We start from the raw sequence: 26,347 nt of genomic DNA on the forward strand, positions 1-26,347 counted from the left end.
ATGGAATACACACATAACATATAGAAACTAGCTTATTGAATGGAATGAATGAATATCATCCTAAGCTCACTTCCCTGAAAACTCAATCTTGTGGCCCAGTATCAGATGAATTCATTTAGCCAACTGTATAGAAATAGTCTAATGAATCCATGTAATATAATTGCATTTTTTTCATAAAAGATGAGTGGAATCTTCTATAAACAAGTTCTTCTGATAAGTAGTGTGACAAAAGTCTTTAAAAAGGATAATAGATAGGAAATTGAGGTTAATTTATGTCAGCCTGAAAATGATATTTGAGAATACAAATTTAGAGAGTAGTAACTGCATTGTTTTCATTTTCATAAATTTCATTTTTATTTAATGTTTCCCTTAGTTTATATTATTTAATTGAAATTTATTATTCTACACTACACATATGACAAGCATTAAATAAAAATTTACATGATGACAACCATAGATTTCAAATTTAAAAGTTCACATTCTACGATGAAACTTGTCATTGGAACCAACTATGTCAAAATCAAAAGTCTGTGATGTTAAGAAAGGAAATTGGTGAAGGACAATAGGATTCAGAATAAAGAAAAATCAAGGAAAGATAAATGTACAGCTATTAGTCATGCAAGAAAAAATAACCTTAGAGTTTTATCCAACAATATAGATGTCACTGTATATTAGCCCATACTCAGATAAGATTTAAGACTAGAGATGAAGGAAAACTTTTCCATAAAGGCCTCAAAGGAAGCTTCTAATTAGAAGACTGGTAGAAAATATTCTATAATTGTGAGATATTTTAATAAATATTATCTTGTTATGAGACTTTCTAGGAAAACTTTTATGTAAATGATATTATTATCAACATTATCACATCATTCTCTATATAGAAAATAAAGGAAATAACACCATGTCAAATATACAATATAAGAAATAAACTGCTATGTAAATCAAACATGATAATTTTTCCCACAATTCTGAAAGTACTTGGATTTATATTATGCAAATAAGAATAAATTATTACAGAAATTACATATATTTTATAACTCAGACTAGTAATTTTGCCACTGAGTTGCCATTGGTAATCTTATATTTGATTGTAGCTATATTTTTGTGGCTAATGGGATGGTGTTTGATCTCAGTATAAAAATGCACAGCTATGTCAAAGAAGGTATACTCCACAATTGTTAGGTGTCACAATAGGCAAAATCTAGGTTGTAGGCTATGTGTGAGGTTGGTCTTTTTAGAAAACTAGGTCTTTTGTCTGTACACTAACCCTGAAATAAGAAAAGGAACATTCCTAGTTCAGAGTGAGGCATGCCTGCCATATTACTATGTTTGACTTCAAAAGCCCAAATAACAAATCACTCCATCATTCCCAGAGTTTAAGGAATCCAAAATTTCCATTCAACATTATACCTAATTACCTACCAAGGGAAAAAATGTTTATGATGATGATACACACTAAAATCAACTTCACAAAAATCAATTTAAAATGAATTTGGAGACCATCTGCTTTACTCTAGACACCTAAAAATAAACATTGCAAAGCATTAAATGCTCTATGTATTTACAAATTTAAATAAGAGCTATCAGTCAACTAAGATATTGTTCCATATAACATCCTATGTTAGCACAACAGCTGTATAAACTAGGAGTACTTAAAATTTTATCCTTGAAATTTTCTTTTTAACTGTTATAAACTAATAACTTATCAGGTAACCATAATGTGTTCTGGTCCTAAAAAACTGACAATGTATATACTGAGGCAGATAATGTTTAAAATATGTTTTACGTGGAACTCCATGAAGTAAAGAATTGAAAATGAAAAAGGTGAAAAGGGCAAAAATGAAAACCATTTTTTAGTTTTCTGTTATGAAAAACTAGAAAATTAGTTTGAAGTGACTTGGCCCATAGGTAGAACAGCCTAAATATCTTCTTATCAGAATTGAATTAAAATAGAGTTTGAAGGAGGTGGAGAGAGGGAAGTGTCACTTACCATAATTCCAGTAAGTAAACAGACTCCTTTTCCACAATATGTATTAGGTACCATGTCACCATAACCAATGGAGAGAAAAGTTATTGAAATCAACCACATTGCTCCAAGAAAGTTGCTAGTGACATCTTGTTGATCATGGTACCTGAAAAAAAAGAAAAGAAAACCTTTATCAGCTAACCAATCTAAACATTGGGCAGCTGAGGGCAATTTGTACTTGCCTTAAAATTATTTTTTAAAATTTACTCCCTAAGTTATTGTATTCTTTTATGAAATGCGAGAAGGTTAGGGGGTGGTTAAATGAGAAGTGAATTACAAATTGCTTACAGAAATATTGTCCACATTATATTATATAAACTTCCTGTCTTTATTAAGATGAATATGTGGAGAAAGATCAAAATGATTAACATATCCTTGTGAAAAAAACCGAAGATCTATAAAGTAGTAGCATAAATAGATTAGTATTATAGGCAAACATACAATTTGAGTTTGAGAACATTGGCCTCTAACCTTTTAGACAATTGCTGGTATCAATTGTTAACTTCTCATATTATTCATGGTTGGCTCACAAACTCAATTTTGAGCTTATGATTCCAGTAAAGGGTTTGTTCTACTTCCAGGATATACATTCTGGGGTATACATTTGCAAGACAATGAAGCATGTTTTCCTGTGATGTAGTCAAGTAATTGATTGACATAGGAATTAAAATCAACATTTGATCTAATTTATATCATATTCATTCCATTTAATTAATTAAACAGAGAGGAGAATCTAGAACAATAATTTGTCTTGCACTTAGGATATTAATTTCTACCTAACTCTGTCATTGTTGAGATCTATAACCAGAATTATGTAATGCTTAATTGTGATGTCAACTATTTATGGGTCAGTTGCTCTACAAGGACAATATACTGTAATGTATGAGATGGAGTTCTGAAGAAAAAAAATAAATGTAAGCCACTTTCAAATACCACATGTTTGGAGAGAAGGAATATCCATGCTCATATTTTGCTTATAGACTTCACTTTCTAGTAAAACTTAATTTTCATGTTGTACCCTGAATTTGATCTATCTTCCATCTCCATTAATTTGTACAAACTGTTGCCTGTATCTTGAAATGTACAGTACTTTGCTCCTTTGCCATGTAGAATCTATTTTCCTTCAATTTCAGCTCAATATAGCTCGTTGGAAAAGTTTCTTTTATTCTTTGGTTATTAACCCCCTCCTTGGGGGTTTGGGAGAGATTTTCTAATACTATTGTACTTGCTCCAATGATTATGAGTTGTAATCACTTAGCCAACCATACTTAATTAGCTTTGAGAAATAGGTCATTACTAAGCTATTATAATTAGAACAGTTAATATAAAACATTCTCCTCAAAACTGTGTGGCACACTATTCACCAAATGCATATAGAATGCAGGGTAAAGTAGGTTCAATCTTAGAGAGCTCAATGGCAGAGATAATCTCTATTCATGTTTATTGGAATTTTTCTACCTTTGTAGTATCCTCCTGAAGTTCAGCTTAGGCATTGTGTATTTTTTCTGTGCAGTTTCTTGTAGTCCTGAAGCTACTTTTCCTCAATGTTTCTAGTTTTCTTAGGCTCCAGACACCAGCCACTACTGTTCTGGGGACTCTGCTGAGTTGACTATAAGAAACCTATATCTGTGACCCTTTAACTTCATAAGGTCATTCTCTGGTCATTGCATGGAATACTGGAATATAACTGGGCTTGTTATTTTATACAAGTCCCATAAGGCATTACTGAGGCTCTGAAGCCAATCTTAACATACTTCCTATGTAGCATCATTTCATTTTATCCAATGATTTGAAGCACTCTAATCCAGGTGAGTTCAACACGTAGTGCCCTAGAGATCCATTCATGTGATCCTTTTGGATTTGTTGTTGTGTTCTGTGGGATATATGTTGCACTGGATTCATGAATTCTGTTTGCTGCCCTTGACGGTTTTCATTAGGCAAAGTGACCCAAAAAAGGAGTTGGACACCCCTGCTCTAATCCTTCCTAACTAATTAACTAGTTTGTTCACCGCTTCCTGCTTTTGATGGATTTAACAGCAATGCTCTCACCTGATAAAAATATCTTATTAAATACTCTAAAGTGGGATTGGCTTGATTAATCTATTGATTCAATTGACCTGTATTCATCTAAAAGTTTAATATTTGTTGTCTTCAGCAAATACCCCTGAATATGTCTGGCAAAATTCATATTCCCAATTTTGGATAGTCTCCTAGTGACTTGGTGATTCAATATCATCCTCCTTAAATTATATCTAAAAAGACTTTAGAAAAAAGTCTATGAAATACAGTTTATATTCTAATTTGGCCATTAATTATTTCCCTACACACACACATATATATATATATAGTGAATAGACATATACATAGCATATATATATATATATATACATAGTATATTTGTCATTTGTCAAAGTTAATAAGTTTTACAACTTATATTTCTAGTCAGATTCTTATTATATAAATAAGGATTATAAATCTGAAATGTTATTTCTCCATTTTTGTCCTGACAATCACAAGAAGACAGATGATTACAAATTAAGAAATTTGTATGATTGTTTCTGTAAAAGTCACATAGGTTTCTGCCACCATTAAACATTAAACTGGGAAGGAGATAACCAGTTACCTTCACTTAGATCTTGCTTGAAACATACTTGACAAGATGATAACAATGTATAAGGATAACATTTTTGTGAGTACGTAACCTGATTGGCCACCAAAAAGTTAATGATTTCCCTCTCTGATCTGTATAAATGTACCCTTCTTCCCTTCTCTCTGGGTGGTCATTTATAAAATGGAAATAGGTTCTGTAAATCTTAGAGAATAAACTTCATGTAAAACCTATATTAACATTACTTTGTTTTATCCAAAATTCATTGTTTTTACAGATTGTGCCTAGTGACTCAGATATGGACAGTGACTTGACCTGAGACAAGTCCTCATGCAAAGGACCTGAGTCAGGTAAATTATTGCCTGAAGAAAATCATAACTTTGGATGGAAACTTTTAAACTCCTGTCTATTTTGAACTCTTATTTTAGTTGAAGTCAAAATATTTTCAAGGATTTACCTTTACTGGAAGTCTTGCCAAAAAATAGGTAAATTGATTTTTGCCTTTGGTGAAATGTTCCTCGGTTTTGACCTCTGTATACCCCTCTTGTTTTCTGGTCCCTCTAGTGTGAGAATTAGTTCTGGTATCTCCTGTTATGTGTTTTGTTATCTGATGTGGTTTTTTTGTTTGACTTTTTTATGTGGTAAAAGCAAAAGAAAAATCTAAGCTTTTACTACCTGGTTTGTACTGTTTTCCTGTCTTTCTGTCTTAATTGGCCAATTCTACTCCCTCTTTTCATTCCCTCCTCTACTAGGGAAGCCTCTTACCTCTCCTCTGTTTCACAATCAGGGAATGGGAGAAATTGGGATTTTCCTTTTAAACTCACAAATTGACAATATCCTAGATTGTTTCCCTATCCAGAAATTGTGACTTTGAAAGAAGAAAGTATATTCTCCTATTTCTAACTTTGATTTGGGTCAGATCTCAAGGCCCATTATTATCCTGCTGTGAAGCCTATTTTGTCTTATTCTCATTTTGGAAGCTGTTCTCCCCTCCTTCTCCTCTCCCTCTCTCTTTGAACTAAAAGAAGATCAAGTTATAGCACAGACTAACTGCTATCCTAGGACCATGATTAATGTGTGAGAAAAAAATTTGTCTTGAGATAATGGGATGCAAAATTATACTCATACAAATGTACACACATACTAACACATACATAAAGGTAATTGGGTTTTGATTGGAAAATATTTTTGATCAGATATTTTAAAGGTTATACAAATTAAAATCTAAGCTTTGATCAAATGTTGAATGAACTTTTTGAAAAGGAAGATATATTGTGAAAATTGAGAATTTTTGTTAAAATTATATGAGACTTCTATCCTATTATAAATTTTGGTTTCTATAATTTAAGTCTTGGAACATGTTTTGTTCCTCACCATAGAAGATAGGAAGTAACTTGAAATGGTATATTGAGGCAGCTAGATGGCACAGTGTACCATAGAGTACCAGCCCTGGAGTCAGGAGGGCCAGAGTTCAAATGTGAGCTCAGACACTTAGTAATTACCTAGTTGTGTGAACCCAGGCAAGTCACTTCATCCCATTGCCTTAAATAAATAAAATTTAAAAAGAAAGAAAATGGTGTGTTGCCACATTTGCAAATAATTAGAACTTGACTATGATTTGAATGGATCAAGTTTTATAAGGATTAAAAAATCTTTAAAATATTTGGTTGTTGCTTTTATCTTTTAGGAAGTTAATGTAGAATAAAAAAATGAACAATTATCTAAAAACAGGTTATGGATTTCTTCTGAGACTATGGAATCCAGATTTGAACAGAATTAAGTTGTACTCAAATGTGATAATTGGGGCAAAATTAAAATCCTAACATCAGCCTGCTACTTTTGCAATCTCTAGCAATGATTAGACTGGGAAAAATGAACCCCAGAAATAATAAATGTTTGGAAAATCATATAACTCAGAATGGTAAATAATTGAAATTAGAAATTTAATGATTTCCTTGTCCTTCATGCATAAATACATCCTTTTTCCCTTATCTCTGGGTGGTATCTTCTATCATGGCTACCACCTAGAGGTTCTGTAAATCTTAAAAAATAAACTTCATGTATAACCTATATTACTGTTATTTTATTTTAGCCAAATTTATTAAGTTTTTACACATTTTATAAAGTTCTCATTAGTTATCACCTATTTTTATGCTTGCAAAGACCTTTTTCAACTCAAATCAATAAAGCCCAAAATGAAAAGAAAATAAAGCCTTCATTCTCAGAGGGAAACTCTGGTCCTATAGAGCTCCTAGAGCATATATTGCTATTGCTGTTGCTGTTCATCCTTCATTGTTGCAGAGGACAACTGACATCCCGAGTCTTTGCAAGTGAATTGGATTTAACTGAGATAGAGCAGTGCAAAGACATCAACCTCCTTAACTTTTCTAAAGAGTCATGTAAACCCAGTGGCAAGACATAGGTCAAGATGACTAGTAATGATCCTGGATGCAGTAGGAGACTATGTATGGCCTTTTTGTTTGTTTTAATTTTTTAACAAGGCAGTGAAGTGACTTGCCCAAGGTCACACAGCTAGGCAATTCTTATGTGTCTGAGACTAGATTTGAACTCAGGTCCTCCTGACTCTAGGGCCAGTGCTCTATCCACTGCACCACCTAGCTTCCCTGACTCTGGCCTTTTTAAACCAAATTTTTCCAGGTCTCAGTTTGTCTGAGGCAATATACATTAAGTGATTGAAGGTTAGGAAAAATTGAGGCAAAAGATGACTTAGTATGACTTCCCAAAAGAATCAGTCTGGTATAGGAATACTCAGTTATTTACAATCACTCTTGAGACCATCAAAACCCAAACAACAAGATAGTGAAGTTTAGACTGGGACCTATAATGGTCAATCAGTGAGAGCCAAAGTGATTTGAGTTTAAAGGTATATATTTAAGTAGCTCTATTTGAATACCAATGGGCTTTCTCAAACTTATTAGACTGAATGCTTATAGACTAATCTCAGAATGAAGGTACCCACATGTGTAGAAGGGGTAATATTTGAGGTAATTTTTAAAAAATTCAAAAAATCTGGACAGGAGGGAGAGAATACTATGTCTAGGAAAAGGTACAGAACCAGGAGATGTAATGCTGTGTGTAAAGAAAAAAGTGAAGATTAAGGTGACTGAATTATAGGGTTCAGACAGGGGAGGAAAGTGTGAAAAAACTGGAAAAGTAAAAAGATTATAAAAGGTTTTAAATACCAGAGGAAAATATATTTAATCTGGGAAATAATAGGGAGAAATGTAACAGGGAGTAGTGTTTTGAGATTGTTTGTCTGTGTGTGTATGTGTGTATGTGTGTGTGTGTGTGTGTGTGTGTGTGTGTGTGTGTGTTCACCTATAAGCTTTAGAAAAATCCATTTGACAAGCTGAAGGGAGGAAAGGGGGCTTAAAGACTGATCTATGGGTGTTTCTTTGGGGGGTGAAGAATGCACCAATTTTTGACTCAGGAGAGTAAGAAAAGGCATAAACTTTAATTTACAGGTTGCTCAAAAATTTTCAAGTTACTACATAAAGTTCATAGTTCACAAGTTAAATTTTTGAAAAAGCAACACAATAGTGAGTTTCTTAAAGGACAGACTGGTTAGTAGAAATTGAAGTTAAAAAGGTTAAAATGCTTAAAAAGGAAAAAAAAAGTAAGTAGCTTAGATCAACATAGATCAACCACATGGAACTGGGACCATATTGGTAGTTACAAGCTGGGAAAGGAGTAGTCAAGCTAAAAGGGAAAAGGGGAGGGTCAGGGAGGAGAGGAGAGGAGAGAGAGAAGAGCTGGGCAGAAATCCACTCAAACTTTCCCATGGCCAGGACAAGGGTGGTGCTTGAGGAGGGAAGCACCTGGCTCCAGCATGCCTCAGGGACAGTTCCCAAAGAGTGGCTAAGATAGCACTCACTGCGAATGAGTGACCTGTTTTGCACTGCTAAGCCTCTTCCTGCCCCAAAGGACTTGACCAAAAAGTAATGGACAACAGCTATGTCTAGAGCTCCCCTGCTACAACCTGAGAAGAGGATAAATTGGAGTGAGGAAAAAGTTGAGATAGGGAAATCAGTGGAAAAACTATTGCAATAATTCAGGCAAGATCTCATCACTTCAACTAGCAGCCAAATTTTTTGTTAAGGAGATCATATTCAGAATAGAATTTCCCCCTTACTGGCTCCTTCACATTTTAAACAAAAAGGCAAATGAAGAAGTTATTTGTTGCTTTTGTCAGAGGGAGGGAAGGAAAGGAACAGAGGGGGAAGGAGAGAAAAAGAGAAAGAGGAAAGAGAAAGGAAAGAGAGACATAGAGAGACAGAGTCACAGACTGTGACAGAGATGAAGCTTGTGATCTGTTTGTCAAACATACATTTCATAAAATAAGGAATTTGACATTGACACATGATGTAGGACAGTAGTGTTAAACTAAAATAGGAACTGGCATATTCATTAGATGAAGATCCCAAGGGACCCCATTGTGACTTAGTTAAAATGGAATATTATCTTGCTTTTACTTGATTTTTATTTTATTTATTTATTTTTAATTTTTTTCAAGGCAATGGGGTTAAGTGGCTTGCCCAAGGCCACACAGCTAGGCAATTATTAAGTGTCTGAGGCTGGATTTGAACTCAGCTACTCCTAACTCCAGGGCCGGTGCTCTATCCACTGTGCCACCTAGCCACCCTTTACTTGACTTTTATTTAGTTTGTTAAATAAATGGTTTGGGTTGTACTCAGCTGTCTTGTGGGTTGTTTGAAACCTTTGATGTATGGAACTTAACATTAGAATATGATTCATCACATATCTGTTAAGAGGTAGAATGTGCTAAAACACTGTGCTAAATATTAGAGGTAAGGAATCATAGGGACTTAATTTAGAATAACATACTAGGATTTATTCTTTTAGAAGTTTGGAGGCTTCACATTTAATATTAAAGTATCCTCTTTGTATTTGAAATAATAGCATTCTCCTGAGGAAAAAAAATTTTAGAATTGGAAAAAATCATATTTTTGATTATCTTCAACTAAGGTTCATAGTAATTTAAATTTTTTTCTTGAGAAACTAGATACAAATATGAGATTTATCAGCAAAGTAATATTATCACAGGACAATTAGGTGGTACAGTGAATAGAGAGTCAGGAAGACTCATTTTTATGAGTCTAAATCTGGTCCCAGATACTGAATAGCTATGACTATATGAGCCTAGGCAAATCATTCAACCCCATTTGTCTGTTTTCTCATATATAAAATGAACTGGAAAAGGAATTATTAAACTACTCCAGGGAAACCACTCCAGATCCTTCTCAAGAAAACTCTCAAATGGGGTCACAAGTTGAACAAAATGCTTTCAATAAGTTTATCTCCAATTTAAAATTTTGCCATTTATATACCATTATTAACATTGGAGCTAGGAAGACTTGGACTCTAGCTCTTCTTCTGACACATACTGGCTTTATGAACATTGGCAAATTATTTAATCTCAGTGATCTAGACCATATTTTAAGAGTTAAAGAGGTGTGAGCCTTTGTTGATAGAGGGATTTCCCTTATCTGGGAGGTCCCTACTCTTTTGAAATCAATGGTCCAATTTGAGAGCTCTTGTGAAAGTGAAGAATCACTACCAACCCTGAAGCTGAAATAGCTCAGGATTTATTTCATAAGCCAGTGAAGTTTACAGATTAAAACTTTTTCTGAAGAGACAAGCAGAGTGAGGAAAGGGTGAATAAGATAGAACTAGGTGAAGTGCCTGAGGGAAAGAAAGGAGAGAGGCCAGAAGACCTGGCTGGGATGAGACACCTGGTTGGGCTGAGACTCCAGTGGGGTGGGCTATATGGAGCAGAGGGCCCAAATTTGAAGACAGGCAGAACAAGATTTTAGGTAAGGGAGAAAGGAGAAACAAACATAAGAGCTGGCTTAGACTAATGCAAGTTCAGCCACATGGAATAGAGGCCATAGTTCTCCAGTGGCCTAGGCTGAGAGTACATGGTGGCATCCAAGGAGTGGTCAAGACAATGAAGTTCTACATGCTGCTCTTTCTGTCCCAGAATGTGTGATTTTTAAGTCCAATATGCCTTTTCTTGTGGCTTAAGATGATTGTTGAGTCTGAGTGTAATCTAGCATCTAGTTTGACTTAACAGGAGAGATATGGTCAAGGTCAAAAGCGAAAGTCAAGAGGAAGTGTTTTAACAGTACAGATAGTATTTTAACAGTGCAAAAGATTACAAAATTTGTAATTCAATTTAAAATATTTCCTATGCCCCCAATTCCCTGCATCATACCCAGATCTCTATAAATAAAATTTAAAGAACTTGTCTTAAACTTCTAAAACATTTTCTAGTATTTATATATTTACAGCTTTTAAGAGGAAAATCAACTTTGTTTCATAGTAAGAATTATATATTTTTGATTAATGAATTCATCTTTTAGTTTCAATCAATAAAAATATTACATTGCTCAGAAAATAATTTTGTGTACTTGAAATTAGTAACAGGAATTATAGATAAAAAGATATTAAAATAGTAAGGTTAGATGGTTTTTGAGCATAACTAAAATAACTGAATTATGATAATGTTTGTCTTTCATTTTCAAAGAAGACCACAACATCAGGGAGGAGATGCCATGATAAGTATGAAAATTGGATTTGAGTGAGGTGATGCTGTGCTAATTCACCCAGCCTCAGTATCTCCTCTGCAGTCATCTGGGTCCAAGTGGCCAGATATGAATCAGGATGATTCCAGATTCTAGCTAGTGTGTCAAGTGTCTGGATTTGAATTCCTATCCTCCTGACTCCAAAGTCAGTGTTCTATCTACTGTATCATCTAGTTGCCCCAAATGAACTGAATTAACATAAGTAAGAACATAAGTAGTAGACCTGTGCAAAAATAGAATTGGTTTTTCCACATATTCTTTAAGTTGATGTCAGATGACAAATTTTTAGGACATGAGGCATTGTGGAGTAGTTGCAGATCTAAGATTCAGGAGTTCTGGGTTCAAATAATGCATAAGATTTAGTGATAACATTTAATCTCTCTGTACAACAATTTCAATGCTTGTAAAAAAACTGAGGTCAATTTCATTGGGGTGTTGTGAAGATGGATTTTTCAAATATTAAAGAAGTATAATAAAATGAATTATTGATGTCATTGAAGGGATTACTAAAAAGGAACAGGGAGGCTCCTGCTACCAGAAACCTAATGATGTTACAGGAAAATTTATAAAATAACTATTCAGTGAATTCTGTATTTTTATTCAAAATTATATCAATATTTCAGAAGGTTGGATTTGAAGTCAGAAAACCTACTAGAGCAAAAATTACCTTGGGCAGATTTATAATCTCTAAACCCTGGTTTTTAATTTGAAAAATGAGAGAGTTTGTGCTGGTTACTATATAGAAAATAATAAAGAAAAAAAAGAGTAGAATTAGCAGTGTTAAATATCAGTCTATTGGAGGATTTCATTACAGATCCTGGTACACAGGTCAATGTTTTTCTTGTTATTTTTTTCTTCAAATTTGGTTCAATTTTCTTTATTCAATTCTACAAGCATAAAATTTATTCCTTCTAGTATTTCTAAAATTTTCAAAACTAAGAGGGTTAATACATCTTATAATACTAGAAAATATTTCTTCATTTATCATGGTAAAAATGACCAATGAGTACTGGAAAGAGGTTTTGCAAACTAGAGAAAAAACTGAGTAAAGGTGTTTGAGAGGGGAAGTAGCAAATGCCTAGAGTTTTTACCTCAAGCAACAATTAGACTTTTTTAAAAAGGGGGAAGTCAGCTACATGTTTTCTAGTCAGTCATATTTTTTGATCTATTGAAAATGTCAATTTATGTTAATAAAAAGATTCTATAGCTAGGAATATAATTGTCTTCTTAAAATCATCAGGTTCATGAATTTTATATATACTATATTAAAATCATGGTTAGTTGAGCACCCAGAGAGAGAGTCACTAAGACTCTCAAATAGAGTTACAAAAAGTAGGGCCAGATCAGAATAAACACGGTATAATATCCTTTTGGAATAGAATAATCCCTTGATTGCTAAAATAGGCATATTGCTATCAATTTTTTGGTAGTGTGATCAAATATCTTTTTTTATTTAATATTTAAATTGACAATTAAAGCTACTCTTTGTAGCTGGTGGGGAATTTCTATAATGGCATAGAAAAGTATTTGACTTTAGGAACTATCAGCCTTGAGGAATAGCTTTTCTATTGGAAGGCAGAGAATATAATTGTTTTTTAGTCTCTAGATGGCACTGGCAAACTATTTTGTATTGAGGTTTGTATGACTGAATTGTGTATAACCACATTGGGTGGGTCTGCACAGAACCAGGCAAGTGGAGAACACTATTCTTTTAAAAAGTTCAGTGGGTTCAAGGTCAAGTACAAAAGCACACATTTGGGGTAAGACACATTCAGGTATTCTAGTACTGAAGAGTCCTGGTTTAGGGACAAGCCAGAAGATAGTTCCAGGTCCATACTGGGGTAGATGTTCTGTGCCCATGATCACTGGCAACATTCTAAACACATTAAGAAGTAAATGCAAAATGTCATATTACTGACATAGTAGTGAATCTAAGTAAGAGACCAAAAACTAGGCCAGACCACTTAAAGAGTTTACAGACCGAAGGAAGAGGAGGAAGAGAAGAAAGAGAGTAACAAAGGCATAAAGAATTTTAATAGAAGATATGAGACTTGTGCCTGGTGAACTGAAAAATTAAACAAATAAAAAAGCAAATTTAAATAGGGTTGAAAAGTAGGAGGAAATTCTCACCATCATTCCATTATGCACCAAACACTCAAAGTAAAAACTATGTTACAGCTTCTTGATAATGCCACCCTCTTCTGTTCCCTACCATTTCCCTTCTCACCATAGCCAGCACTTCTGGAAAAGAGCAGGCAGAAGTTAAATTTCTTCACCTATATGGTAATTAGCATGGATTTTAAAAATAGAACATTTTTAAAAAGCTGAAAATGTTTAAAATCTACCTAGAATACTATGTCTAACACATTGTCCTATCTTTCTTTCACTTGTGTTATATATTTCTGTATACTTTCTATAACCTATTCCATTGGGTTATAGATGCTTATATAAAATCCTTGAAGGCAAGAAATATGGTTTGCTTTTTAACAAATTCAGTAGCCTTAGCTTATAGCACTGTACTTTAATGAAAGTAGGAAGCAACTGAATTGTAAGTTGGCTAGAGCAGGGGGACATAGTGGGTGTCTAAGTCAGACCTATAAATCTTTCCAAAAAGTCTTAGAGTTGGTGTATATAAATATTTATTAAAATTTTATATTTTTAGTTTTGAAAATAGTCATATTTTTAACATTGGGTACTCATAGGGAGTAAAGCCCTGATTTAAGGTAATAAGAGCTACTGACCACTCCCATTTTAAAATGTTAGATTCTCTTCCTAGGAAGGCATGTTGGGGGGAAGATACCTGTGAATGGGTATAAACATTTTGGGGAGCAATTTAGTATTATACACAAAAATAGTGTCCTTTGACCCAGCTATGCCATACCAGGCCTATACTCATAAGAGAGTGAAGAAAAAAAGAAAAGGTCTTAATTGTGTGTGGTAAAAACCTGGAAACTAAAGTTATGTCCATTAATGGGAGAATGGTTGAGCAAATTGTGGTATATGAATGTGTTGGAACACTATTGTGCTATAAGATATAAGGAAATGGATGATTTCAGAGACATAAAAAGACTTAAATGAAATGATGCAGTGAAGCAAGCAGAACCAAAAGAAAAGTTTATATAACATCAACATTATAAAAACAAATGATTTTATAGATTTTTTTGATAATCAAATGAGTGGAAGCAGGAGATTTATTATTTATACAATAACAATTTATATAACAATAATAATGTAAAGACAAACAAATCTTTGAAAGATGAATGATCAATGTAATTATAGATCCAGGATTCCAGAGTACCAAGGTGAAAAATGCTATATAACTTCTTAAAGAGAGATGATACAAAGTACAGAATGCTATGCATACACACACACACACACACACACACACACACACACACACACACACACACACACACACACACATATATATATATATATATACATACACATATTTAATCTTCTATGAGAGAATTTATTTTTCTTCACATTTATTTTGCTACAAGGAATTTCTTTTTCTTTTTTGTCCCCCAATGATGTGTAGAGGGTTAAAGGGAAAGAAAATATATTTTCTCTTCATTAAAACAATGAAACTTTCCAAAAAAGGCAAAGAACAAATATCATCTTGTATTCTGTGAGTAAATGTTAAAAAAAGGTAGCAAACTCTGTTATCTTTATTTTATAGCTGAAGAAAATAGTATTTTTCCTCAATCATTTAAAAGGTAAAATTACAATTCAGCTTCTCTACTTAAATGTTTTTAAAGTGTTTTTAAGGAAGCCATTGCCTTTGAACAACATAATATATAAGGGACCATAAAGCATGGTTCCTTGTACCTAATAATTGTTTAATAAAGGTTTGTTGACTTAATCAGTGTATGTATTCATGTAACTTATTTATAACAAGTATTTATTTTATATTTAATCCAGAAAAAACAAGAATGAGGGGAAAGGAAAGAACAATAATATATTCCCCAGTACTTTATATTTGAGAAATTTTAAAGTGGATCCAGATCACAAAAAGTCTTCACTGTTTTAAGAAGCAAACAGATACTTCAGGTTCAAGATGGTGGAGTGAGGCAGGAATATGTTAGCACCCTCCTAAATTCCCCTCAAAATAATACTTCAAGTCTAAATAGCTTGGAAGGTCAGGTCTTTTCTCAATGGTGTGGAAGGGGAGTGTGATTCAGGGCAGGCTGCTCCCAAATAGGTTACACACTAGGGGGACAATTGCAAACCCCGAGCCTAGAGCAAACAAGTGAAGTGCAAATAAGCAGTGAGGTCCTAGACCCAGTGCAAATCAGCAGAAAGACCTTGCCCCTGATTAAGCCAGCAGTGAGACCCCAAGTCCAGTGCAAGCCAGCAGACCCAACATAAGAAATTTGGGACAGTCCCTCTCTACTTTAGAGATAGAGAGCAATTTTTATAAAAGGTAAAATTCAAGAAAAAGACTGGAAAAATGAGCAAGCAAAAAAAAAAGAACCTAAACATAGAGACAATGGTAACAGGGAAAATCAAAACACAAACTTGGAAGAAGACAGCAAAGTAAAAAACTGCTACATGCAAAGCCTCAAAGAAAAATGAGAATTGGTATTGGGCCCCAAAAGAACTATCTTTTTTTAAAAAAACTTCTTTTATGTTTAAAAATCAAATAAGAAAGGTAGAAAAAAATTGGGAAACAAAATGAAGACAATGTAAGAGAAGCATTAAAAAAATCAATAATTAGGTCACTGAGGAACAAAAAAATCATATAAAAATTCATTTGTAGTAAACGATCCTTGAAAAGTGGAATTGGCCAAATGGAAAAGGAGATACAAAAATTCACTGAAGAAACAACTTACAGAGGGGCAACTAGGTGGTACAGTGTATAGCACACTGACTTTGGAGTCAGGAGGACCTGAGTTCAAATCCAGATTCAGACACTTAATACTTGCTTAGCTGTGTGACCTTGAGCAAGGGAATTAACCCCATTGTCTTGCAAAAAAGAGAGAAAAAAAGAAAAAAACAACTTAAAGAGAATTGTCAAAATAGATAAGGAGATACAAAATCTCACTGAAAAAATAATTTCTTAAAAATTAGAATTGGGAAACTATAATCTAATGACATTATGAAACATCAAAAAAGGATAAAACAAAATCGGAAGAATAAAAAAAGAAGAAAATATTTATTTCTCTCTGGAAAAAAATAACTGACCTGGAAAATAGACCCAGGAGAGATAATTTTAAAAAGATATTTAAGGGTCAGGAATGCTTGAAAGTTTAGATATGATAGACCTTTGGAGAAAACTGAATGAGGATGGAAAGAAATATACCATTTTCTCTGCAGAACATGGAATCTATACCAAAATTGATCATGTACTAGGGCATAAAAACTTTACAACAAAATGTAGAAAAGTACAAATAATAAATCATCCTTTTCAGAGCATGATGCAATAAAAATCATATGATAAATGGCTCTGGAAAGATTAACCAAAAGTTAATTGGAAATTAAATAACCCAATTTTAAGAATGAGTGGATTAAATAACAAATCAAAGAAATAATCAGTTTCATACAAGACAATGGCAAAGAGACATCTTACCAAAATTCAACCAAAGCAATTTTGAGGAGAAATTTTATATCTCTAAATGCTTATATGAATAAAACTGAGAAAGAGGAGGAGATCAATGAATTGGGCATGCAACTAAAAAAAGTTATAAAAAATTAAAAATCCCTAATTAAATAATGAATTAGAAATTCAGAAAATCAAAATAGAAATTAATAAAATTGAAAATAAGAAAACCATTGAAATAATAAATAAATCTGAGTTGATTTAAGAAAAACATAATAAAATAGATAAACCTTCAGTTAATCTGATTTTAAAAAGAAAGAAGAAAACCAAATCACCAGTATCAAAAATGAAAGGATGAATTGAATGTATGATTAAAGTAATAATTTGGAGCTATTTTGATCAATATGTATTGCCAATAAATTTGACAATCTAAGTGTAATGGATGAGTATTTACAAAAAGATTAACAGAAGAGGAAATAAAATACTTAAATAATCCTGTTTTAGAAAGGAAATCGAAGAAACCAATAAACTTCTTAAGAAAAAAGGCCCAGACCAGATAAATTAACAAGTGACTTTTACCAAACATTTAAGGACCAATTAATCCAATTCTATATAAACTACCTTAAAAATAGGGGTTCTGTCAAATTCCTTTTATGACAACAATATTGTGCTGATAACTAAATCAGGAAGAGCCAAAAAAGAGAGAAAATAATAGACCAATCTCCTTAATGAACATTGATGCAAAAATGTTAAATAAAGTTTTAGCAGAGAGATATCAACAAGCTATTATTAAGATAATCAGGTAGGATTTGTACCAGGTAGGAAGGGATGGTTCAATATTAGGAAAACAATCAATATAGCTGACCATATCAATAACAAAAACTAACAGAAATCATATTATCTCAATAGTTGTTGAAAACATTTCTATTAAAAACATTAGAGAATATAGGATTAAATGTAGTTTTCCTTCAAATAAAAAGTAATATCTACCTTAAAACCATCAATAATCATTGTATGTAATGGGGATAAACTAGGAACTTTTCCAATAAGATCAGGGAGAAACAAGGATGCCCATTATTCAAGATAATATGGTCTAGCGTACCAGATCTCAAACTATATTATAGAGAAGAAATCAAAACATCCAGGTACTGTTAAGAAAAGACCAGTGGACTGGAGTGAATTAGGTACAAAAGAAATGGTAATAAATGACTACAGTAATCTATTGTTTGACAAACGCAAAGACATTATTAGCTTCTGGTATAAGAACTCACTATTTGACAAAAACTGCTGGGAAAGTTGAAAAATAGTATGGCAAAAACTAGGCATAGACCTGTTACTTTAGTCCCTATACCAAAATAAGGTCAAAATGGGTATAGGATTTATACATAAAGGGTGATACTATAGATCAATAAGAGAACAAGAAATACTCTATTGGATCTATGGAAAAGGGAGAAATTTATGATCAAACACGTAATAGCAAAATTATTGCTATTATTATAAATAGCAGAATGATTGATTTTTGATTATATTAAATTTAAAAAGTATTTGCACTAACAAAACAAATGCAGTCAAGAAAGAAGGTAGAATGCTAGGAGACAATTTTCACAGCTAGTGTTTCTGATAAAACAATAATTTCTAACATATATAGAGAACTGAATCAAATTTATAAGATTCCAAGTCATTCTCCAGCTGATAGTCAAAGGATATGAAAAGACAATTTTCAGATGAAGAAGTTAAAGCTATTTACAGTCATATAAAAATTCTTCAAATAATTATTGACTAGAAAAATGCAAATTAAAACAACTATGAGGTACCACCTTAACCTATCAGATTGGTTAAGAGGACAAAAAAAGGAAAATGACATTAATTCATTGTTGGTGGAGTTATGAATTGATCTAGCCATTCTGGAGAGAGCAATTTTGGACCATGCCCAAGTAGCAATAAAACTGATTAAACTCTTTGATCCAACAATACCAAATGCTAAGTCTATTTCCCAAAGAAATCATAAAAAATGGAAGAGTCTCACATGTTCGAAAATATTTATGATAGTTCTTTTTGTAGAGACAAAGAATTAGAAATTGAGGAAATGCCCATCAAGTGGGAAATGGGTGAACAAATTATAGTATATGAATGTTATAGAGTACTATTGTTCTATAGGAAATCATGAGAGAGGGACTTTAGAGATGCATCTAAAGAATTACATGATCTAATGCTGAGTGAAGTGAGCAGAACCAAGAGAACATTGCTCACGTTAACAACACTGTGAGATGACCAACTATGAAGGATGTAGCTCCTCTCAACAGTTCAGAGATCAAGGAAAATCTTGATAGCCCTGCTATGGATAATGCTGTACACATTCAGAGAAAAAAAATCATAGAGTCTGAATGCATACTATGTTCACTTTTTAAAAAGCTTCTTTTATGTTCTCCCTTCCTTTCTCATGTTTTTCCCCCTTAGTTCTAATTCCTCTTTTACAACACAACTAATATGTGAATTTGTTAAACATGAATATATATGTACAACTTTTATCAGAATGGTCACTGCCTTGGGGAGGGGGGAGGGAAGGGAAGGTGGTAGAAAAATGTGGAACTCATAAATCTATAAATGGATGAATATTGAAAAACTACCATTGCATGTAATTGGAAAAATGAAATAAAAATTCAATTAAAAAAAGATAAAAGGGAGAATAGTTTAATGGAGGTCAGGAGTAAAACACTTCTCAGAAGGGACAGGGTGAAAGGTGAGAAATAAGGCTAAACAGAATGGGAGGGAATAGGATGGAGAGAAAAACATAGTTTTCATAACTAAATGAAAATGGGATGAACTTAACCATAAAATAAAAGTAGATAGCAGATATGAATATTTTTAATGTAATTTTAATCTAATCTAATCTAATTCTTCTATCTGAATGAATACAATATATTATTTATAAGAAACACATCTGAAGCCCAGATACACACAGAGAGTAAATCTAAGGGACTAGAATAGGATTTATTATGCTTCAGATAAAGTAAAAAAAAAATCAGGGATAACAATCATGATCTCAGAGAAAGAAAAAGCAAGAATAGTTCTAATTGAAAGAGAAAAGTAAGAAAACTATACCTTGCAAAAATGTACCATAGACAAGAAAGTAATACCAATACTGAACATATATGCCTCAAATAGTATAGCATTCAAATTTTTCAAAATGTTAAATGAGTTACAGGAAGGATCAGAAAGTAAAACTATATTAAAGGAGGCATACAACATTCCTTTATTAGACTTAGTAATCTAACCAAAAAATAAACAAGAAAGAAGTTAATGAGATTAATAGAATTTTGGAAAAGTTAAGACTTAACAGACCTTTGGAGAAAGGTGAATGGAAATAGAAAGTAATATACTTTTTTCTCAGTGGTGCATGGCACCTACATAAAAACTGACCATGTAATTAAGGCCTAAAGACATCATAACCAATTTTCTTAAAAAAGTAGAAATATTAAATGCATCCCTTTCAGATCATAATGTAATAAAATTACATTCAATTCTAAAGGGCAGTAGAAAGATAGATTAAAAATTAATTAGAAACTACAAAACTAATCCTAAAGAATAAGTGGATCAAAGAATAAATCATAGAAATAATAATTTTATTAAAGGGAATGACAACAATAGGAAAACATACCAAGAGCTGTCTGATACAGGTAAAGCAGTACTATGGGGGAAGATTTTTAATCTTTAAAGCTTATCTCAATAAAATAGAAAAAAAGAGTAAATTAATTAATTGTGCATGTAACTAATAAAACTAGAAAAAATGAATGAATAAAAAATCTCTAATTCAACACCAAATTGAAAATTTTTGAAATGGAAAAACCAATGAATTAATAAATAAAATTAATAACCAGTTTTTTGAAAAATACCCACTAAAGAGATAAACTGCTGGTCAATTTGATTTAAAGAAGGAAAGAAGAAAAATAAGTTACCAGTAATAAAGACAAAAGGTGTGAACTACCAATGAAGAGGAATTATAGCAATTTTTAGAATTATTAGGAATTATTTTGTCCAACCATATGCCAATAAATCTGACAATCTAGGTGAAATGGATGAATATTTGCAAAAATATAATTTCCTAGATCAAGAGAAGAGGAAAGAGAATACTTAAATAGCTCCATCCTAGAAAAAGAAATTGAATAAGCCATCAATGAACTCCTTAAGAAAAAATTCCCAGGAATAGGTATGAAAAAACAAGTGAAGTCCTACCAAATTCCTGCTATAATGGTGCTGATACCTACACCTATAATATGGTGCTGATACCTACACCTCTTCAGGAAGAGCTGAAAACAGGAAAAGAAAGCTATAGACAAATTTCCCTAATGAATGCTGATGTAAAAATATTAAATAAAATACTAGGAAGTAAATTACAGCAATAAAGTACAAGGATCATACTCTATGGACAGTGGGATTTTTAGCATGAATGCAGGTCTAATTCAACATTAGGAAAACTTTCAGTATAACTGATCAAAAGAAAACAAAGCCAAAAAAATCATATGATTACCTCAAAGGAGGAAGAAAAAGACTTTAATAAAATACAATACTCAAACACTAGAGACCATAGGAATAAATGGAACTTTCCTTAAAAGATAAATACTATCTATCCTAAGCCATTAGCACACGTTATCTATAATGTGGATAAAAAATAGGATCAGGGAAGAAGCAAGGATGCCCTTTATCAGCGTACTTATTCAATATTATACTACAAATGTCATCTTAGTGACAAGAGAAGAAAAAAAGAAATTTAAGGAATTAGAGTAATCATTGTGAAACAAAACTATCACTCTTTGCAGATGATAAGAAGGTATATATAAAAGAATAAACTAAAAACCTATTCAAAATAATTTACAACTTTAGCAAAGATGCAGGATATAAAAATAAAACTTTGACTTTTCTATATATGTTGCCAACAAAGTCCAGCAGCCTTTAAGGCAACAAAACACAAATACTTGATGTTCTACCATTCAAGACAAACCAAGGAACTGTATGAACACAATTAAAAAATATTTTTAACATAAATAAAATCAGCTGGAAAAATGCTAATTGCCTGTGAGATTGAACCAATATAATAAGAATTCCTATCTAAATTAATCTATTAAATGTCATACCAATAAAACTTTGAAAATTATTTTATAGTGCTAGAAAAATAATGATAAAATTCAATTGGAAAAACAAAACATCAAGAATATCAAAGAAATAAAAAAAAAGTGAATGTGAGTGGCCTAGTCATACCAGATCTCAAACTTCACTGAGATCTGCAATCTCAAGGTATCATCAATTTTTCTCCTAAAGACAGTCACCTAAGTTGGGAATCTTGGTGTACCTTCAATTCCTTATTTTCATCATACACATCCAATCAGTTGGCAATTCTTATCCTTACTATTTCTATAACTGCATTATAAAGTGGTAATCATCAAAACAGTCATGTACCAAGAAACAGAGTGGTGATTAGTAGAAAAGATTAAGTACACAAGACACAATAGTAAATGACCATAGTAATTTAGTATTCGATAAACCCAAAGGTTCAACCTTTTGGGACAAAACTCACTACGTGATAACAACTCTTGTGAAAACTGGAAAGTAAAATGGTGTACACTAGTTATAAACCAACATCTTTTACTGTATTCCAAAATAAGATCAAAACTGGCGCATGATTTAGACATAAATGGTGATACCATTAGATGAGCATGGTCATTCTCTTTGACCCAATATTTCTAATACTAGTCTTATGTCCAGAAGAAATCATAAAAATGGGAAAGGTCCCACATGTTCCAAAATATTCATAGCAGCTCTTTTTGTAAGGGCCAAGAATTGGAAATTGAGGGGATGCTCATCAATCAGGGAAAAGTCGAACAAGTTATGATATATGAATGTTATTGAAAACTATTTTTCTATAAGAAACCATAAAGGGTCGGACTCAAGAGAAGTGTGGAATGAATTACAGGAACTGAGGCTGAGTGAAGGGTGCAGAACCAAGAGAATGTTCTACACATTAACAGCAACATTGAGCTGATCAACCTTGATGTATGAAGCTCCTCTCAGCAGTTCAGAGAGCTAGGACAATCCCAGGAGATCAGCTGTGGACAATGTTATCCTCATCCAGAGGAATAAAAACAAAACAGAACGAAATGAAAAACCTTACAGAATCTGAATAAACACTACACTCTCTTTAAAAAAAAATTCTCTTATGTATTTCTTTCCTATCTCATGGATTTCTTTTCTCTTAATCCTAATTCCTCATACCCAAATTGACTAATCCGTAAACATGTTAAACATAAATGTGAAGGTATAATATTCACCTGATGGTTCACTACTGAGGGCAGAGTGGTAGGAATGGAGGGTGGAAGGAAATCATGTAACTTAAAAGTATGCATATGCATGTGGTGACTGTTGAAAAATTACATCATATGATGTAATTAAAAAATACCAAATAAAATATCAATAACAAAAGAAGAGTATGTAATAATTTATCTGTAAAATCTATGGGGGAAGGGAAGAATTTAGAAGCAAACAAAAGATAAAGATCATAACAAAATAAATGATTAATTGTGATTCTATTTAACAAAAAAGGGATATGAAAAAAAACCCAATGCAACCAAAAACTGGAAGGAAAGTAGAATACTGGGAAACAATTTTTATAGCAAATATCATTGATAAAGGCCCAAATTTTCAAATATATAGAGAAGTGAGTCAATTTATAAGAATAGTAGTATTTTTTCCAGTTGATAAAGTCAAACAATATGAACAGGCAAAGAAATCAATGCTATCTCTAGTCATATGGATAAGTGAGTAGAGAAATACAAATAAATTAAAGCAACCCTGAGATACCACCTCACATCTATCTGATTGACTAATATGACAGAAAAGGGAAAATGATAAATATTGAAGGGAATGTGGGGAAACTGGGATACTGATACATTTTTGATGGAGTTTTGAACTGATCATCCATTTTCAAGAGCAGCTTGGAACTATGTTCAAAGTGCTATGAAACTGTCCATACTCTTTTTTTATAGCAATTCGACTACTAGGTTTATATTCCAAAGAGATTTTTTTGAAAAGGAAAATAACCTCTTTGTACATGGATATTTATAGCAGCAACTTTTGTGGCAGCAAAGAATTAGAAATTGAGGAAATCTCTAACAATTGGGGAATGGTGACCTTGTGGTATGTGATTGTAATGGACTTATTGTGTTATAAGAAATAACATGAACTCTTGTAGAACAGGCAAGATAAATCCTGTACACAGTACAAAATAACAGCAATATTATACCATGTACAATTGTGAATGACTTATTCTCAGTAGTACAGTGATCCAAGACAATCTCAAAAGACTAATGGTAAAAAAGCTATCTACCCACAGAGAAAGAACTAATGGATAATACTATTTTTCACTTTCACTCTCTTTACTTTTGGTTCAAGTTTTCTTCCACAAAATGATTAATATATAGATATGTTTTTCATGATTATATATATTATAACTTCTTAGATTGCTTACTGTCTCAAGGAGGGGAGAAAAGAGGAAGAGATAATTTGGAACTCAAAATTTTGAAAAATAAATGTTAAAAATAGTTTTTCATTTAATTGGGAAAAATAAAATATTATTTTAGAAAAACAGTGAGATATTCTTTGGAAATTGATATTATTAAGGTCATGAATCATAAATTCAAAATCTTGGAGGGCTTGTATAAATATAGAAAATATATATTATTTTATATTATTACATATATAATAATGTATATTATATATAAAATAAATAGTATATTTTCTATAAATTCTATATTTTTACTTTTCTAATTATGTATATTATAAAACAACTAAAATTAACATTTAAAATTTTTAAATAAACATAAAACAATATTTGATTTTAGAGTCAATCAGGAACTGCTGAGTTAATTGAGAAATTAATTGAGAAATCAGAAAATCCTAGCAGCTGTGTGGTGGATGAATTGTAGAGAGAAACAAGGCAATTAGACCTCTTTTTAATATATTGATATAATCCAGGTGAGAGATGATGAGGGGCCTAGGGTCAAAACACAGGAATTGTCTACTGATTGGATATATGTGGTGAGAATGAGGACTTGAAGAAAATACCAAGATTTCTAACTTAGGTGACTGTGTTTAGGGGAAAAATTGGTGATACATATCCACACTACCTCAGCTTGTATGACTTACTCCATCCTTCCAAAAATTGAAAAGATGAAGACTTCTGCTTTTTAGCCTGTAGATCAGAGACAGCCCGTAGATACCAATTACAATCACAAAGAGATCTGGAGGGATCAGTAGGAGGTATATTGTAGGTAAAGAGGATTTCTCTAGTAGAACCTAGGTACTAGCATAGATTCTTCAGTTAGAATTAGTTTATAATCACCTTGAAGTTATCCATGCTCTGCATAGAAGAAAAGAGGTTGGTGAGATACAGTTGAATGGGTAATGTTGGGTAATAATTCATGAATGGGTGATAAGGTTGTATTGGATACAAGCCTCATGAGAAAGTATGGTATACAAGTCATTTACTCACTCTCCAAATGGTTTATCAAGCATCCCTTGAGGTTATACCATGGCCAAATTGGGTTTTAGGACCCCAATATTTGAGATTATTGAAATAGCTAAGAGAAAATATTTGTTCCTTGTCACCAGTACCCAAAATAAAATGCTTATTGTTAAAGGATATAGCAAATATTGTTTCTAGGCAGAATTTTTTTCTTCTCACATAGGTTTGTCAAAAATCTTTCACAAGAACTTTGGATAGCAACTGCGAAGAGCTAATAGAAAAACATGAAGAATGAAGAAATGGTCTGATCAGTCTTAGCACTGTCTTACAGAGACATCACTCATTCTTAACTAGTGATATGGTAATTAAAAAAGAGTTAGAATCAATTATCATGATCATTCATTTTATAAGGAAAATAAATTCTCTTTCACTCAATAATGTCCTGGAAATCTGATCTAATTATAGTGTGCTAGAATTGTAATTAAAATGATTTAATGCCCTAAAAGTATACACCTATCATTGAGACTCAGGATCATGAAGGATAATATTATCTTCCTTAACCATTTGATTTTTGCAAGAAGATGCAAGGACCAGAGAGATTAAGAAACTTATTCATGTAGCTAGTAAGTAATAGGTAGAAGAGCTATTTGAACCCAGGTTTTTCTGATTCCGAATGTGCTTTTTTCCATTATGCCTAAGGCTTAGAACAAATGGAGACATCTGAAATTGGTGAATTCTTTCTTTGGAATGTTCTGTTAGGAAGCATTATTATTATTTTTATTATTCACAGCAGTCTAATGTTCTCAGTACCTATCAATCTTCACTTTAATATTTTGGTTGCATTATTAATTTCTTTCTCATACCATTATTATTTTAGGGATTTATGATTTTATACTGTGTCTCTGTTCTTGAAATTACTTTTTTTTATGTTTTTGCAAGGCATATGGGGTTAAGTGGCTTGCCCAAGGCCACACAGCTAGGTAATTATTAAGTGTCTGAGACTGGATTTGAACCCAGGTACTCCTGACTC

General features: G+C 32.4%; 1 protein-coding gene across 2 annotated transcripts in view; it reads right to left on the reverse strand.

Moving 5' to 3' along the window:
• The window catches only part of KCNN2 (potassium calcium-activated channel subfamily N member 2), a 187,324-nt gene that overhangs the window by 41,631 nt on the left and 119,346 nt on the right, over positions 1-26,347 (reverse strand). For both annotated transcript variants that reach the window (XM_074207696.1, XM_074207695.1), the window contains one exon: positions 1,991-2,132. In XM_074207696.1, coding sequence (XP_074063797.1) covers positions 1,991-2,132 — 142 coding nt within the window. The remainder of the gene's footprint in view (positions 1-1,990; positions 2,133-26,347) is intronic.

Source organism: Macrotis lagotis, chromosome X (assembly GCF_037893015.1).
Source record: "Macrotis lagotis isolate mMagLag1 chromosome X, bilby.v1.9.chrom.fasta, whole genome shotgun sequence".
Classification (NCBI taxonomy): Eukaryota; Metazoa; Chordata; class Mammalia; order Peramelemorphia; family Peramelidae; genus Macrotis; species Macrotis lagotis.